Raw genomic sequence first — 18,676 nt, forward strand, 5'->3', positions numbered from 1 at the left:
ATGGATAAACCTAGGGTTCTCCTGTGCAGCCTGAATAGCACTTAAATTTAAGATGAGCTTATCTAATGTTTGTTCAACAATTACTAAAATTTTATGGCCTTAAAACTTGAGTTGTAGAATATTGTTCTTTGCATATTATGCCTCTACCCTTTCACAATGAATGACATCTAACTTGCCATGAGTAATGCTATGGGCTGAATATCTGCTAGTATATACTGTAGATAGCATGATTAAATGTTTCTGGTACAAATGAGCGTCATTATGACTCATTGTGATTATCGTGAATGATTGGAAATATTAATGGTAGACCTCTGCATTAATATCTAAATGTCAGATCTTGAGAGGAGATCGTTTCTTAATAATTACTGAACATTTTAGAAAAAAGTTGTTTCTGGCAGTTTTATTTGCAGAAATGAAACGTAAAGCTAAATGTAGAATTTGCTTCATGCATTAAAATGTAGCTAGTTCCTACAGTGGGATTGAAAAGATTTCCTTCACAGATTAAACCAACTGGGTTTTTTTCTTTCAACAACAAGACTTCTACTTGGCCTCATTAAAGTCTTCAGAATGATTTGAGTTAGACAGGGTAGATGTGAAAAGGATGTTTAACACTTCTGGGAGTGTCTGAAACTGTGGGATATAAATGCAAAATAGTAACTAAAGGTATTACTGGGGAAATCAGAAATATCTTGAACTTGAAGAGTGGTTAGAATGTTGAACTGAATACCACAGGAAGTGTTTAAGATTAATAGCTTATGTTTTCAGAATAAAGCTAGATGAGTAAATGAGAGTAAAAGTAATGCTTATAGGGTGAAAAGTGGTAAATGGAATGAGAGTGGACCCCTGTGGAGCATAAACATCACAAATGGCTTCAAGTTATGCTGTGCATTCCATTTAATAATCTGTGCTCTTCTGTCACTACTAATGTTGAAGATTGCCTTATTGTGAATATTATAAAAATGCTCGTTTTGAGGATAATTTATCGTTATATATACAGATTTTTTAAATTCACTCGCGGGATGTGGACATCGCTTGCTAAGCCAGCATTAATTGTCCATCCCAAGTTGCTGGTGATGAAGTACCTTCTTGAACCATTGCAGTCCATTTGGTGTGGATGCACCAAATGCCTTTAGGGAGGGAATTGCAGGATTTTGACCCAGTGACACTGAAGGACTAGCGATATATATCCATGTCAGGATAGTGAGTATCGTGAAGGGGAACCTGCAGGTATGTTCCCATGTATCTGCTGCCCTTGTTCTTTTGTGTCAAAACTTACACGACACCAGATTATAATCCAACAGGTTTACTTAACATCTCGAGCTTTTGGAGCACTGCTACTTTGTCAGGTGAAGTTGTAACATCTGACTTTGACCACCCTAGTCCAACACTGGTATCTCCACATCATGGCCTTGTCTTCGAAATGGAAGGAGCTGTGGATTTGAAAAATACTGTCTAAGCAGATCTGGTGAATTTCTGCAGTGCATCTTGTAGATAGTTAATATTGCTTTTTTTTATTATTCAGTCATGGGATGCAGCTGAGTCAGGGTTTATTGTCTATCCATAATTTCTCTTGAGCTGCCTTCTTGAAACCTATGTGGAGCATGCACATGGGTAGAGCCACAATGCTGTTGGAGGCAGAATTCTAGGATATTGATCCAGCAGCACTGAAAGAGGAGAACTTGGAGGTGGTTTTGCTACTGAGCTTTGGTGGTGAAGTTCATGAATATTTCTGAATGTGCTAATCAAGCGGCTGCTTTGTCCTGGGCCTGCATGTTAAGGCCTCCCTGTACATGGATGATGTCACCGTTTTCTGCTCGGATCCGCTGTCCGTGCACAGACTGATGTGCGTATGTGACCAGTTCGAATGGGCCTCGGGGGCCAAGGTAAAGCCGAGGCAAGAGCGAGGCCATACTCTTCGGGAACTGGGCCAACCAATCCTCGATCCCCTTCACCATCAGGACCGACCACCTGAAGGTGCTGGGTATTTGGTTCGGGGGGGGCTGGGGCGTGAGCCAAGTCTTAGGAGGAGCGTATCAACAAAGTGAGGCAGAAACTGGGCAGATGGAAGCTACGGCCGCTCTCCATCGCGGGGAAAAAACCTGGTCATCAGGTGTGAGGCACTGTCATTGCTATTATACGTGGCACAGGTCTGGCCTATTCCCAGAACCTGTGTCGCTGTGGTCACCCGAGCCATCTTCCAGTTTATATGGAGATCAAAGATGGACCGGGTCTGAAGGGACTCGCTGTACAAAGATCTGGGCAACGGGGGAAAAAATACACCCAATGCTACCCTCACCCTGATGGCCACCTTTGTGTGTGGCTGCATCAAGCTGTGTGTGGGTTCCCGGTGTGCACACACCAAGTGTCACTACGTACTGAGGTTCTACCTGTCCCCGGTGTTGCGAAGGATGGGCCTGGCCTCGCTGCCGCGGAACGCTCCGAGTAGTTGGAGTGTTCTGTATCACCTGTCCTTCATGGAGAAATTTATGAAGAAAAACACCTTTGACCACAAGTCCATCAGGAAGTGATCAGCACGTATTGTCCTTGAGACCCTTCGGGAAAAGGAGAGGGGGGATCCTATTGAGCGGTTCCCTGAGCAGACTGTCAAAGCCATTTGGCAGAATGCCTCATCGCCAGAACTTTCCAACAAGCACCAAGACATGGCTTGGCTGGTGGTGAGAAGGGCTCTGCCTGTGAGAGCCTTTATGCACGCCCAGACTCTCAGCCGCACCGCACACTGCCCTCGAAGCAGCTGTGGGGGGAACGAGACTGTCACACACCTCCTTCTGGAATGTGCCTATGCAGAGGAAGTCTGGAGAGGAATGCAGTGGTGTTTGTCGAGGTTCGTCCCGAGTAGCGCCGTGACGCGGGACTCCGTGCTCTACGGCTTGTTCCCCGGGACGCACACCGAGATGAACATCAACTGTGCCTGGAGGATCATCAACTCAGTGAAAGACTCTCTCTGGGCGGTCCGAACCTGATGATCTTCCAGCTGAAGGAGTTGACCCCGACTGAGTGTTGCAGACTGGCACATTCCAAGGTCCAGGACTACATACTGAGGGACGCGCTGAAGCTTGGGTCTGCAGCCGCCAAGGCGCGGTGGGGAAAGACCACCGTGTAACATCTGCCTGCCTAAGAAGAACAGGGGGCCCATGCAGTCATTTGGGCTCTGCTGATGCCTCAGCTAAATATATGGGCATATGATTGATAAATGTACAGACTGGGAATATAAAAATGATAAATTCTGATCTCTGTATGTAAATGTTTACATGTGTATGGCATGACCAACTGTACAGACCATCAAATTATTTTATGAATAAAGTATATTTTTGAAATTAAAAAAAACTTTGTTCTGGGAGGTATGAGTGTTGTTGGAACTGTGCTGCATTCAGGCAAATGGGGAGTCATGCATTACACTTCTGGTCTTGCAGATGATGGGCAGGCTTTGGGGAGTCAGAGGTGAGTTACCTGCTGAAAGATTCCTAGCCTCTGGCCCACCCTTGTAGTCACAATACTTGTATGATTAGGTAAAAACAAGGACTGCTGATGCTGGAAACAAGAGTCTAAATTAGATTGGTGCTGGAAAAGTACAGCAGTTCAGGCAGCATCTGAGGAGCAGTAAAATCGACATTTCGAGCAAAAGCCCTTCATCAGGAATAGAGGCAGGGTGTCTGCAGAGTGGAGAGATAAATGAGAGGTGGGTGGGGGTGGGGAGAAAGTAGCATAGAGCTTTTCCGACACCACTCTAATCTAGTATTTGTGTGATTAGTCCAGTTCAATTTCCAGTCAATGATCAGTTATCACAGTACTTCTCTGAACACCAATTCTCCAAATCAGTGCAGTTTGTGGACTGGAGAAATGAAATTGTGTTGTAGCTTTTCTTTTAAAATTAAACTCAAACAGGCCCTTTTAGTGCCTGCCTATGAATGGTAAGAAGAGTTTTTTTATTTTGTCGTCTAATTTCATGACACTTATTGAGTGAAGACCAAAACACAGGCCACAGTGAGTGAAGAGTCATTGGAGCAGAGCCTCCTCTGATGTATACATGAACAAATGGCGAAGGAACAGTGGGATTGCCAGACCAGGGACTTGTTCGACAATCTCAGAATTAACTTGTTTTTTGTTTGTGCTGTATTTACAACTTGGTACCTTTTCCTGATGAAGGGCTTTTTCCTGTTCCTTGGATGCTGCCTGACCTGCTGCGCTTTAACCAGCGACACATTTTCACCTTTTAACAATATGTAGAGTTAATACAAAGGGTGACGAATAGATAATTTTCTGCAAAAGGTATCAATCAGTTCAGAACAAATTGTCTTGCATAGACATCATGAGATATGAAATCTGTAGTCTTCACTAAACAGTTGTCAGAAGTGCAAACATTTAATCACCCAAAGGCTGTTGCCTTGAATCAATCTGTTCAATTTGCCTGCACCCTGAGTCTACGCGCTAATGAGTGCCTGTTTGATCTCACGTGTGAGATAGCCATCCACTGCTTCTGTCTTTGGACAGTACAGGGATGGTCTCAAGACACCTTTGCGGAAAGTGCAGTGTAGGCCTCAGCTTGGGCTGTCAGGTGTGAGACCTTTGCAGAGGAGGGCTGGTGCTGTTTATGGCTAGAAACCGCTAATGGTAACTTGGTGGGCAGCGGCTTCCCCTACAGAATTGTACAAACTCTTGATCTTCCAAAGCACTGCCTGCAACAAGTCCTGATCACCTGCTCCTGCATTCACTAATCTACATTGGCTGGAAAACTTCAAATTTAAAATTCTCATCCTTAAGGCATAGGTAATTCAGCCCATTGAGTCTGCTGTGCCATTCAGTGAAGTTGTGGCTGATCTGACGTTTTGACATTTCTTGCTAAAGAAATAGAATTTAAAAGTAGGGTAGAGTTGATGCAACTGTCCAGTGTTAGGGAGACCACACCTAGAGTAGTGTGTACAATTCTGGCCCCTTTACTTGAGGAATGTAGTTGCATTGGAGGTGGTTTGCTAGATTGATTCCAGAGATGAGGGGTTTGTCTCCTGAATTAAGATTGAGCCGTTTTGGCCTATACTGTCAAGAGTTAAGAAGGATGAGAGGAGATTGAATTGAAGTGTATAAGATGCTCAATAGACTTAGAGAGGGGTTTCCTTTTGTGAGGCAATCTAGAATGAGCAGTCATTGTTTTAGAGTTAGGGGGTAACAAGTTTAAAACTTCTCCCAAAAGGTCATCAGTCTGTGGAATTCACTACCCCAGAGTGGGATGTATGCTGGGTCATTGAATAGATTTAATGAGGATATAGGTTTTCAATTAGTAATGTTCAGCAGGCAGGAAAATGGAGTGACCCAAGATGAGATCAGCTATGATCGTATTAAATTGCAGAGTAGAATTGCTCCTAGTTCTTATGGTCAAATATTATGTGTTGGATAGAGTGGAGGGATATATATTTATTTCATGAATCCTATTCATTTGTCCATCTTATGCAAGTCAAACTGGTTTTCATCTGGTAGGTTTGTATGTTTATTCTCCCTTGTAGAATAAAGAAGAATTACCTGGTATCTTGTGGTCTGTTTCCATAGTCAGCATAAGTTACAGTTCACCCTATCTTTCTCAGCCTACAACCTTCCATGGTCTCCTCCAATTCTGTCTTTTGTGTACCTCCGGCTTTTCATTCCTCCATTGGTGCAAGTGGTACCCACTGTCTAAGCTCTCAGTTCCCTCCCTGTGTTTCTCCATCTGTGTTGCCTTAAAACCTACATCTCTGACCAAACTTTTATCATGTCCTAATATCTCCTCATAGTGATACACTTTTCCTACAAAGCACATTAGGATATTTTATTGCAGCCAAATCTCCCTGTAAAGGTTATCTGCCAATGGTCAGGTGAAGCTCTGAGTGGTACTAAATCTAAAGAAGTACTTTATGTTGAAACCTGAACTGTTGCCTGTGCGTCCTCTCTTGTCAGAAGAGGATGGATTGCCCTGAGTGAAGTACAGCAGGGAAAAAGTAAAGCCCTTAATAGTAGAAGAAAACATATTTTCTGCTTGTCTGATATGTTGTATGATATTGGATTCTAAACTTTTGGCCCAAACTCTCAAAATGAAGAACAAATAGTCAAAATTAGGAAGGCCATTTTATGTCTATTAGCAGCCTAAGTAGTCCAGTCATACCACTTTCATGTTTTGTAGCACTGTTAATGTGCAAATTTTAAGCATCTGGTGGAGCCTCTCTTGAAGCCAGCAGAAGAGCTCTCCAGTTTTATTTTGCTGATAATTTGTACGTTTTAATTGCCTAATTGCATTAATATTTTCATAAATATTACAGGAATTCTGTCTGATAGTTGCATCGTTTCATACATCTGCAATGTGCAATTATTTTGGGATTTGTTTTAGAATTTAAAATGTGTATCAGCAAAATGTAAGAAATTATTAATTCTCTTGCTATGGAAAGAGTATGGAGAAGAAAAACTAAGTCTGTTTTATTTTAGTGTAAAAAGTGAGGTCTGCAGATGCTGCAGATCAGAGCTGAAAATGTGTTGCTGGTTAAAGCACAGCAGGTTAGGCAGCATCCAAGGGACAGGAAATTCGACGTTTCGGGCCAGAGCCCTTCATCAGGAATTCATTCCTGTGAGAATGGAGATCATTCAAAATTATGATATTCTTCTGAGTGTACACCATCTACAAAATTCAAGAATTCACTAAGGCTTCATAAATGGCATCTTTAAAACCCATGACCACTACCACCTAGAAGGACAAGGAAAGCACATATAAGTGAACACGAGCATTTGCAAGTTCCTCTTCAAGCCACTCCTCATCCTGACTTGGAAATACATTGCTGTTCCTTCAATGGCTCTGGGTCAAAACTATGAAGATTTCTCCATAACAGCATTGTCGGTATACCTGTACCAAATGGGTCACAGCAGTTCATGAAGGCAATTCACCACCACCATCATCTTGTGGGATAACCAGGGATGGGCAATCAATGGCTGCCAAAGCCAAGAAAGTCCACATCCCATGAGTGATTTTTTAAAAAAAAATCCACATCTGAACAACTTGCTTTGTGAAAAAGAAAGCTCTTCAGCTCTCCCTATGGTTGATCTGCTGTACTTTCTCCAGATGTGGTTCATGACTTCAACCTTACATCTTTTAAGGATTATTTTCCCATAGTACATCCTGTGTTTAAGCCAAATTAAATTTTTCAAAACATCATTGTATTTGCTATTGCGCCATCTTTGAAGTTTTTGAAGTTAAATGTAAGGTAGAGCTATTGCCAGAATTTTGGTGAATCGAGGCACTGGACATTGCCAGGATTTCACATGTGGAAAATATGCGTGAAGACCAATTGATGTATTTTCCACATGAAATTATGAAAAGAAAACAGAGCAAGCTACTTTGCTCAATGATTATGCAGAGGATTATATGATTGTACAGGAGAAGGTATTTGTATTGATATTTCTAGAACACTGGGCATTTGATTATACTGTTGGATTTTATATCATCTTAAGATAACTTCAGAATGTATCTACTGGTTTGTCAATATTTTTTATCTGTATGGTGCAATGCAACACATTAAATTCAAACATAAGTTAATGATCTGGGGAGAAATCCTTGAGTAAATCCTGAACAGTATGACAAATGATTTAATTTGTCTTAGGTACTAGATTGAGAATATAGCTGAGAGAGAGATTAATTATGGATGCGGCAGCAAGGCCAAGGAACGCCTTAAAAAATTAGCGCACTGGAAAGCAAGAGGAATCTTAATAGTGGAAAGAATATGTATTCAGCTTAAAGTGCCTTGCTTTTCTTGTCACGCTTTAGCTATTTGCTCCACTTTCTTTTAATCCCCAATCTTTTTTTTATATTATTGCCCTTAAACTATATCAATTCTTTGCACTCATGTGAGTCTGCAGTTACACCCCACACAATCAATTGCATTTAAACATGTAATCCCGACTTGTCTTGAGTGAGTATGTCAGACCTGACTTCATTCAGTCCCTAGCACCTTGGGTGAAGGAGCAACTTATAGTTTTCATCCCTACATGTTATATCTAGTTTGTTTACTCAGGTAGCAATTGTTTCATAAGTTGGCAGTGTCCTTTCAAAAATTATATAGAACCTTTTGCAGATTGTAACCAGCTCAGTATTCAACAGCTGTCTAGGCTATGAAATTGAAGGGGGGAAAGCGTAATATCTGAATCCTTTAAACAATTCTTGAATTGTGCTACTAATTCTTTGAGCCAAGTTAGCAGAGCGATGAGAGCACAAGAATGTTGGCTATCCTGTTTACAGTGTGTTCCAGAATCTGCTAGAATCTACTTGTATTAAAAGCAGATGTTTGTGAATTGATGTTTAATTCCTTACTTAGATCAGTGGATCTTAAAAACAGCACACTAAAATGGCTTCAATTTAAAACTATAATACAACAAACATAAATTTGACTATCTTTTGCATCTTCGTACCAAATGAGGTACCCAGTGTGGCCCTTTTGTTTACTAGCTTCACTCATTTATTTTTAAATTTGCATCACCCAGTCAATTTTCAGGTCTACCAGTTCATTCCCAGTTTCCTTTTATGAAGTGTTAAGTTGTCGCATGATAGAATTTATAGATTCTGAACCATGTTATATAGCCGAGAATTCTATCTTCTGACTACCCTCTGTGCAAAGAGATCTTTTTTCTCACACTTGTATTCTTTTTAACATCCATAACTTTGTACCTTCTATTTTTCTGAACCATGGCAGCAGCTTGTTATTTACCCTTCAATCCTTAATGACTGAGACCTCCGTTGTGGTGCACCTTAATCTTCTCATTTCTCCTAAAAGAACCCTGAGCATCTCAAGTCTTTCTTCGTTTCAGTAAACAGGCTGAAATATTAAAAGCCTCCAGATTAATCATTGATCATGGTTGATTTTATTTGCCTGTGTGAATGCCAGGTTGCTAGGCTGCAGGTGACTTGTATAATTGTGTGACTGGAGACTTTGATGTTGAGTACAGAAGCTAAAGATGTTTTTGTGTGAGTGATTACAAGATAAGAAGCACAAGAGTCTCTCTAGGTTGTTGCTTTGGGATTTTGAAATGTGGCTGTGTGTATCATCATAGGGCCATGAGATCCTAGAATGACTACAACGCAGGAGGAAGGTATTTGACCCATTTGGGTCTCTCCCTGTAGAACATTACTGTCAGCACAATTCTCTGACTCTAATCCCATATCTCTGCTAATTCCCTTCCTTTGTGCTCATCCAGTTGAAATCATTGATCGTCTCTGCTTTCGTTGCTTTTTAAGGCAGTGAGTTCCAAATTCTCACTATTTGCTCCAGAAAGCAAGCTCTTCCTCAAATTCAGCCCGACACTCATGCTTCAATGTTAAATCTGTATTCCCTACTTCCTGTGCAGTCAGCCGATGGAACAGCTTTTCTTTGTCTACCTCTCCAAACCTGTCATAACCTTTACATTGAATAAACTTCTCTTTACTAAAAATGTAAAATTTCTTTGAAGAATAAAGTACAAAATGTTCCATTCTGTTAGTTATAATTATAAAAAGAAGTCTTTGCCAAACCATAATTAAAATGCGTGGGACTCATTTAATGTCCAGTTTACCAAACAAAAGCTTGTGATCTAAGCTGACCTCAATTATAGTGGCTTACAATTTACTGTCAGCTATTTAATGTGTTTTTTTTTAAATGATCTAATTGAAATCACCATCTATCTTGCCATTCCCCACTCCCCATTCCCCAAAGTATGAGGAGTGGAAGTTGGAGTTTAATTAAAAATGTAATGTGCTGCAATTTGATAAGGCAAATCAGACCAGGACTTATACACTTAATGCTAAGGTCCTGGGGAGTGTTGCTGAACACACAGATCTTGGGGTGCAGTTTCATAGTTTCTTGAAAGTGAAGTTGCAGTAGGTAGAATAGCGAAGAAGGTTTTGGTATGCTTGATTTTATTAGTCAGAACATTGAGTATCGGAGTTGGAAGGTCATGTTGCAGCTAAATAGGACATTGGTTAGGCCACTTTTGGAATGCAGCATTCAAATACTATAGGGAAAACATTGTGAAACTTGAAAGGGTTCAGAAAAGAGTTACATGGATGTTGCCAGGGTTGGAGGGTTTGATCTAGAGAGAGGCTGACTAAGATGGAGTTATTTTCCCTGGCATATTGGAGGCTTAGGGGTGACCTTATAGAGATTTATAAAATCATGAGGGACATGGATAGGGTGAACAACCAAGCTCTCTTTCCCCAAAGTAGGGGAGTCCAAAACTGGAGGGCATAGTTTGAAGGTGAGAGGTGAAAGATTTAAAAGGGACATAAGGGGCATCGTTTCCGCAGAGAGTGGTGCGTGTATGGAATGAGCTGCCAGAGAAAGTGGTGGTGGCTGGTACAAATACAACATTTAAAAGGCATCTGGATGGGTATATGGATAGGAAGGGTTTAAAGGGAGATGGGTAAATGCTGACAAATGAGACTATCTTATTTTAGGATATTTGGTGGGCATGGACCGAAGGATCTGTTTCTGTCCTTTACATGCCAATGCCTGTAGTTCTGGCAGCGCAATTTGGCGATAACGTCACTGAAGAAGTAGGGAACAGTATTTTCGAGAATGCTTACCTCTGTTTATAGTACTGCGATTCCAGCGGGGATCGGTTCATGAACTTTGTCCTACCCATGCGCTGAAATCTCCATGTCGCTCTGCCCATGTGCTGATATCCGCGTTGAAATCTCCACGTCGCTCTGCCCACGTACTGATATCCCTTTTCATATCTCCACACCGTTATGCCCACGTACTGATATCTGCGCTGAAATCCCCACGGCGTTATGCCCACGTACTGATATCCGCGCTGAAATCCCCACGCCGTTATGCCCACGTACTGATATCCGTGCTGAAATTCCCACGCCGTTATGCCCACGTACTGATATCCGCGCTGAAATCCCCACGCCGTTATGCCCACGTACTGATATCCACGCTGAAATCCCCACGCCGTTCTGCACACGTACTGATGTTCCCGCTGAAATCTCCACGCTGTTCTGCCCACGTACTGATATCCGCGCTGAATTCTCCACGCTGTTCTGCCCACGTACTGATATCCGCGCTGAAATCTCCACGCTGTTCTGCCCACGTACTGATATCCGCGCTGAATTCTCCACGCTGTTCTGCCCACGTACTGATATCCGCGCTGAAATCTCCACGCTGTTCTGCCCATGTACTGATATCCGCGCTGGAATCCCCACGCCGTTCTGCCCACGTACTGATATCCGCGCTGAAATCTCCACGCTGTTCTGCCCATGTACTGATATCCGCGCTGGAATCCCCACGCTGTTCTGCCCATGTACTGATATCCGCGCTGAAATCTCCACGCTGTTCTGCCCACGTACTGATATCCGCGCTGGAATCCCCACGCCGTTCTGCCCACGTGCTGATATCCGCGCTTGAATCCCCACGCCGTTCTGCCCACGTGCTGATATCCGCGCTGAAATCCCCACGCCGTTCTGCCCACATACTGATATCCGAGCTGAAATCCCCACGCCGTTCTGCCCATGTACTGATATCCGCGCTGAAATCCCCACGCCGTTCTGCCCACGTACTGATATCCACGCTGAAATCCCCACGGCGTTATTCCCACGTACTGATATCCGTGCTGAAATCCCCACGCCGTTCTGCACACGTACTGATGTTCCCGCTGAAATCTCCACGCTGTTCTGCCCACGTACTGATATCCGCGCTGAAATCTCCACGTTCTGCCCACGTACTGATATCCGCGCTGAAATCCCCACGCCGTTCTGCCCACGTACTGATATCCGCGCTGAAATCCCCACGCCGTTATGCCCACGTACTGATATCCGAGCTGAAATCCCCACGCCGTTCTGCCCACGTACTGATATCCGCGCTGAAATCCCCACGCCGTTCTGCCCACGTACTGATATCCACGCTGAAATCCCCACGGCGTTATTCCCACGTACTGATATCCGTGCTGAAATCCCCACGCCGTTCTGCACACGTACTGATGTTCCCGCTGAAATCTCCACGCTGTTCTGCCCACGTACTGATATCCGCGCTGAAATCTCCACGTTCTGCCCACGTACTGATATCCGCGCTGAAATCCCCACGCCGTTCTGCCCACGTACTGATATCCGCGCTGAAATCCCCACGCCGTTATGCCCACGTACTGATATCCGTGCTGAAATCCCCATGCCGTTCTGCACACGTACTGATATCCGCGCTGAAATCTCCACGCCGTTCTGCCCACGTACTGATATCCGCGCTGAAATCTCCACGTCATTCTTCCCACGTACTGATATCCGCGCTGAAATCTCCACACCGTTCTGACCATTTGCTGATATCCACGCTGACATCTCCACGCTGTTTTGCCCACATACTGATATCCGCGCTGAAATTTCCACTCCGTTCTGACCATTTGCTGATATCCACGCTGAAATCTCCACACCGTTCTGTCCACGTTCTGATATCCGCGCTGAAATCTCCACACCGTTCTGCCCACGTACTGATATCCGCGCTGAAATCCCCACGCCGTTATGCCCACGTACTGATATCCGTGCTGAAATCCCCATGCCGTTCTGCACACGTACTGATATCCGCGCTGAAATCTCCACGCCGTTCTGCCCACGTACTGATATCCGCGCTGAAATCTCCACGTCATTCTTCCCACGTACTGATATCCGCGCTGAAATCTCCACACCTTTCTGACCATTTGCTGATATCCACGCTGACATCTCCACGCTGTTTTGCCCACATACTGATATCCGCGCTGAAATTTCCACTCCGTTCTGACCATTTGCTGATATCCACGCTGAAATCTCCACACCGTTCTGTCCACGTTCTGATATCCGCGCTGAAATCTCCACACCGTTCTGCCCACGTACTGATATCCGCGCTGAAATCACCACTCCGTTCTACCCATGTACTGATATTCCCGCTGTTTTGCCCACACATTGATATCCGCGCTGAAATCTCCACACTGTTCTACCCACGTGCTGATATCCGCGCTGAAATCCCCACGCCGTTCTGCCCACGTGCTGATATCCGCGCTGAAATCCCCACGCCGTTCTGCCCACGTGCTGATATCCGAGCTGAAATCCCCACGCCGTTATGCCCACGTGCTGATATCCGCGCTGAAATCCCCACGCCGTTCTGCCCACGTGCTGATATCCGCGCTGAAATCCCCACGCCGTTCTGCCCACGTGCTGATATCCGCGCTGAAATCCCCACGCCGTTCTGCCCACGTGCTGATATCCGCGCTGAAATCCCCACGCCGTTCTGCCCACGTGCTGATATCCGAGCTGAAATCCCCACGCCGTTCTGCCCACGTGCTGATATCCGCGCTGAAATCCCCACGCCGTTCTGCCCACGTGCTGATATCCGAGCTGAAATCCCCACGCCGTTCTGCCCACATGCTGATATCCGCGCTGAAATCTCCACGCCGTTCTGCCCACGTGCTGATATCCGCGCTGAAATCCCCACGCCGTTCTGCCCACGTGCTGATATCCGCGCTGAAATCTCCACGCCGTTCTGCCCACGTGCTGATATCCGAGCTGAAATCCCCACGCCGTTCTGCCCACGTGCTGATATCCGCGCTGAAATCCCCACGCCGTTCTGCCCACGTGCTGATATCCGAGCTGAAATCCCCACGCCGTTCTGCCCACGTGCTGATATCCGCGCTGAAATCTCCACGCCGTTCTGCCCACGTGCTGATATCCGCGCTGAAATCCCCACGCCGTTCTGCCCACGTGCTGATATCCGCGCTGAAATCCCCACGCCGTTCTGCCCACGTGCTGATATCCGAGCTGAAATCCCCACGCCGTTCTGCCCACGTACTGATATCCGCGCTGAAATCCCCGCGCCGTTCTGCCCACATGCTGATATCCGCGCTGAAATCTCCACGCCGTTCTGCCCATGTACTGATATCCGCGCAGAAATCCCCACGCCGTTCTGCCCATGTACTGATATCCATGCTGAAATTTTCACGCCATTCTGCCCATGCGGTGATATCAGCGCTGAAATTTCTGTGCTGTTCTGCCCATATGCTGATATCCGCGCTGAAATCTCTGGGCCATTCTGCCAACGTGCGATGTCAACTGCCGACAGAGCAGCTTTCTGTGAGTTACTGTGCAGAGAGCAGTTTTCTTTATTTTTTTTAACTGCATTGTGTTAAATGTACTTTTGTTTCATTAATAAATATGATTTCAACCTTCATTCAGGCTGTGCTATACTTTGTGTTAGCTGAAAAATCACCCAAAAGTCTATGAGTGATGTTTGTTGCTGGTCTGCCCCACCCCTAGTTTTCCCATAGACCCCATTATGTCTATTAAGCGAGGTTTCACTGGAACGCAACTACAGCATTATAGGAGAACTACATATATTTTTCTATATTAAATCTTTCTTAGCAGTAATTCCCTTCTCACTTTTGAGCCCGTCTATGGGAAAAGCAGGATGCTGTATATTTTGTGTGCTTACTAGATTAGATTAGAACATCTGGTTGGCATGGACGAGTTGGACCAAAGGATCTGTTTCCATGCTGTACATCTCTATGACTCTGCGCTGGAGTTTTACTTCTGTATGACTCTTAAGCCCTTGTTTAGTCAGCCATCGAGCCTCTTCAGTCAAGAGCAGCATTGCTAGTGATGTTTGCCTGCTGCTTTGTGTTTGTTAGAATCTTTATTTTTGTGGTTGTTTTGATTCATGACAATATTTATTTTCTATACTTTTAATTGCCTTTCAAAGTATCTACTTACCTTTAGTTTTGGCTTTGAAATACTTAAGAACACTACCTGTTTTCCCAATGTAAATATTTTGTCCGGTTCAATCAGTTATTTAAACAACTATTAAAGGCCGAAACCCATGCAGTAACTTAAGGTATACAATGATTTGTAATGTTTGTTTCTTACAAGTTTGTTGAAACAGTACTGACTCTATAATATAAGAAAACCTGACATTGCCTCTGTTAAAGTTAAAAATCGCAACACCAGGTTATAGTCCAATGGGTTTCTTTGGAACTACTAGCTTTTAGCGCGCTGCTCTTTCATCAAGAAGCTGTGGAGCAGAATCATAAGACACAGAATTTATAGTATTATGAAGGTGTACGGGGTACTGTACCTTTGAGAGTTAAAGGACTGAGCAAGCACACGGTGTGGTGGAAAATTTACAACGTAACATTTGGTCCAGCAGCGAGCAGTACCTGGGTTGCTATGAGACAAAACAAATTCAAATTCAGCCAATTAGTTTAAATTATGTCCCAAAATACCAAACTCCAATCAAGTTTGAATTTAGTATTTTGAAAATATTAACATCAATGAAATGATCTGATGCTTTGTGGTATAAAACCAAAACGATTGAACAGTTGGGGGAGAACTGCCAAGCCATCAGCATGTCGAGACTGCCTGAAAAATAGCTCTTTTAAAGATACCTTTATCTAACAACAACCTGTGTATCTTCTTTTTAGGAATTTTTGTTTCAAAGAGAATATTCATCAACTGCTTGGTTTTGAAATTTGAATTTTTTGGTAAATCTTAATCGGGGGTTTTATTGGACTGGTATTGTAGAAGGGGAAATAGAAGATATGTTAGAGGACGGAGTTATAAATAGTTATTATTTAATTATTCTCTGTTAGACTTAAAAAAAATAAAGTTGTTAATTTCTACTTTAATTCGTGACTTTTGGGAATAGTTCTTTGCTTCTCGAATTTCAACAGATTAGCATACGGGGTAAACCATTTCTGTATTGCTGGTTTAAATGTTTTTTTGGTTTTATACCACAAAGCATCAGATCATTTCATTGCTGTTCATATTTTCAAAATACTAAATTCAAACTTGATTGGAGTTTGGTATTTTGGGACATAATTTAAACTAATTGGCTGAATTTGAATTTGTTTTGTCTCATAGCAACCCAGGTACTGCTCGCTGCTGGACCAAATGTTACGTTGTAAATTTTCCACCACTCTGTGTGCTTGCTCAGTTCTTTAACTCTCAAAGGTACAATACCCCGTACACCTTCATAATACTATAAATTCTGTGTCTTATGATTCTGCTCCACAGCTACCTTATGAAGGAGCAGTGCTCTGAAAGCTAGTACTTCCAAAGAAACCTGTTGGACTATAACCTGATGTTGTGTGATTTTTAACTTTGTCCACCCCAGTCCAACACTGGCACCTCCACATCTGTTAAAGTTGTGCATGCATCAAATGTTTGCTGTCGTTTGTATTTTGTGTTTCCATTCTAAATGATGATGCTGTCCAGTGAAATTGTAGTAGCTAACTTGGCTACCTTTGTTTATCAGGTTTCATTTACTTTAAATGAAGAGCTCGCAAGTATCCAAACTACCAGCGGGAAGGGTGCACCAATTAGCGCACCCAGGGAGCATCCATTCACAATGCAGAGTGTTGGAGGACAGACGCTGTCAGTTTTCACAGAAGGACCGTCAGGTGAGAACCATAAAATGTATAAATATACCTGATGTTCTGTTGTATTATGAAACAAAAATCAGAAATAGCTGGAGAAACTCAGCAGATCTGGCAGCATATGTAGATGGGGTGTAGAGTTCAAGTTATGGGGTCTAGTGACACTTCTTCAGAGCTTGAGTTTCAGATTTGCAGCATCTGTAGTTTGTTTTTTGTATAATAACTGATTAAGAGTTACACATATTTTATGTCCATCTAAAATCAATGAGTTTAATAAAAAGCCAGGCGTTTGTGGTAGTGACCTCGGAAAACTCTTGATATTTTGGTTATACCCAGTAAACATTTTGAAGAAGTCGCTGCTGGTTACTAGTTGACAACACTATGCCATTGCTTAAAATCCTTTTGAACTCTTTAGTAGGACAGATCATTCCAGTGATTCCAATAAAAAGGAAGTTCCAGTTGTTTTATGGGTTGAAGAGAGAAATTATGACTCCTCAAAATCAGATCAGGAATTGTAATGCTCTGTCCTCCTCATCCACATTGCTGTAGGCCTGCAGTACTTGTTAGCTGTATTCCAGCCAGTATTAGCCTGTTTCACATCACCATAGGTTTCAGTTTGTGTAATTCACTTCCACTTCAAGTGTTTAGATTCCATTCCAGAATAACCAAGAGCTTAATGATTAAAGCCAATTAGATAATACTGCCATTGCTTGATGGGATGGATAGTCCTTGCAGATTTTTGATTTTGATATCGAGAGCATTCCCTAATAACTCAAGGAAAGTCAAGGTGAGATGAAGTGGTGTTAGGGAGTGCGGGCAATAATAAGATATTACAAATAAATAACTCTGTCCTTTTTATTAATTTAAGTTCTATGATACAAATCTTTTTTTTTGTAAATATATTTATTAGCAAATTTTTTTAACTTTACAAATATATAAAATTATTGAAAATACAATCAATAACAAATATCAGTATAATAAAAAGAAAACAAACACAAAAACAATGCAACCTACTCTCTACTTCAAAACAAACCCTAACACTGTGCAAAGCAACACCAAAAAAAAGAAAGAAAAGCAAAAAAAACAAAAAAAGACAGAATACAGAGCAGCTATGCTCGGCGCAAAGCTCCCAAACAGATGAATTGGAGCATTGTATATATACCCATATTAACTCAGGAGACCCCTCCAGGGCCCAGGGCTTGACAAATTTAACCATCCTGGTTAAACAAACGCCCTAGTTAAGACAACTGACAAATCTGTTTCCAAATAACTCAAGTAGGGCTGCCATGTCTTATAAAAATGGCCTGTTGTGTGGTGCACAATGTTTGTAAAAAAATGTCCAAGGGAATGTGCTCCATAATTAATTTCTGCCATCCCAGCAAGCCCGGCGGGTTCTCAGACACCCAGTTCATCAGAATATTCTTCCGTGCACAGTATGCAAGAATATTAAATAGTTTCTTCCCATGCCCGTCTAAAGATGGTAAATTTGGTAGACCTAAGAGGAGAGATATCAGATCTACTTTGACTTCAGTTCTCAATACCCTCCCTATCTCTCCCGCCATAGTGCTCCAATAAACACGGAGCCTGTGGCATGTCCAGAAGCAATGGGTAAGAGTACCTACACTTATTTTACATTTGGGGCACACTGAAGATGCCTCTTTTTTAAACTTCGCCAAACGGTCTGGTGCCAGATGAGCCCTGTGTCGAACTTGTAACTGCGTAGCGCATGTCCTATTACAGATTGAGATCTTTTGAGTATTCTCCCATGTTTCAGAAGAGATCTCCACTCTGAGCTCTTGCTCCCAGACCTCACATAACCGGTTAATATCCTGCCAGGCCCTGCCACCAGCAGGCGATAGAGGGCACTAACCGAAAGGGTGCTTGTGGAACGTAGCAACAACCTCTCTGTATCGGGCTTATAGGGCTTAGTGAGAAGGGTAGTCTTCTTCTGGATGAAATCTCTAACCTGAAAAAAATGGAAAAGATCTCTGCTGGATAACCCGTATTTGCAGCTCAGTTGCTCAAAAGACATCATAACCTCCCCCTCAAACACATCTCCCAAACTAGAAACTCCTCTCGCTGCCCATAGTTTGAATCCTGAGTCCATCATCCCTGGTTGGAACCCTGGCATGCCAACTATAAGTGTAAAAGGTGAACTCTTGGATAAACAACCCTCACTCTGATGCATCGCCCTCCAAGCCCTGATTGTACTAATGACAACGGGGTTCTGGCAGTGGTCCATAACTGTCCACACCTTATCCATGAACAATAGGTTGATAAGAGGGCACTTTGC

General features: G+C 43.2%; 1 protein-coding gene across 1 annotated transcript in view; it reads left to right on the plus strand.

Moving 5' to 3' along the window:
• Positions 1–18,676, plus strand: part of gtf2f2a (general transcription factor IIF, polypeptide 2a) — a 115,850-nt gene that overhangs the window by 26,037 nt on the left and 71,137 nt on the right. The window contains exon 4 of the mRNA XM_060833354.1: positions 16,263–16,407. Coding sequence (XP_060689337.1) covers positions 16,263–16,407 — 145 coding nt within the window. The remainder of the gene's footprint in view (positions 1–16,262; positions 16,408–18,676) is intronic.

The sequence above is a fragment of the Hemiscyllium ocellatum genome, chromosome 12, assembly GCF_020745735.1.
Source record: "Hemiscyllium ocellatum isolate sHemOce1 chromosome 12, sHemOce1.pat.X.cur, whole genome shotgun sequence".
Lineage (NCBI taxonomy): Eukaryota > Metazoa > Chordata > Chondrichthyes > Orectolobiformes > Hemiscylliidae > Hemiscyllium > Hemiscyllium ocellatum.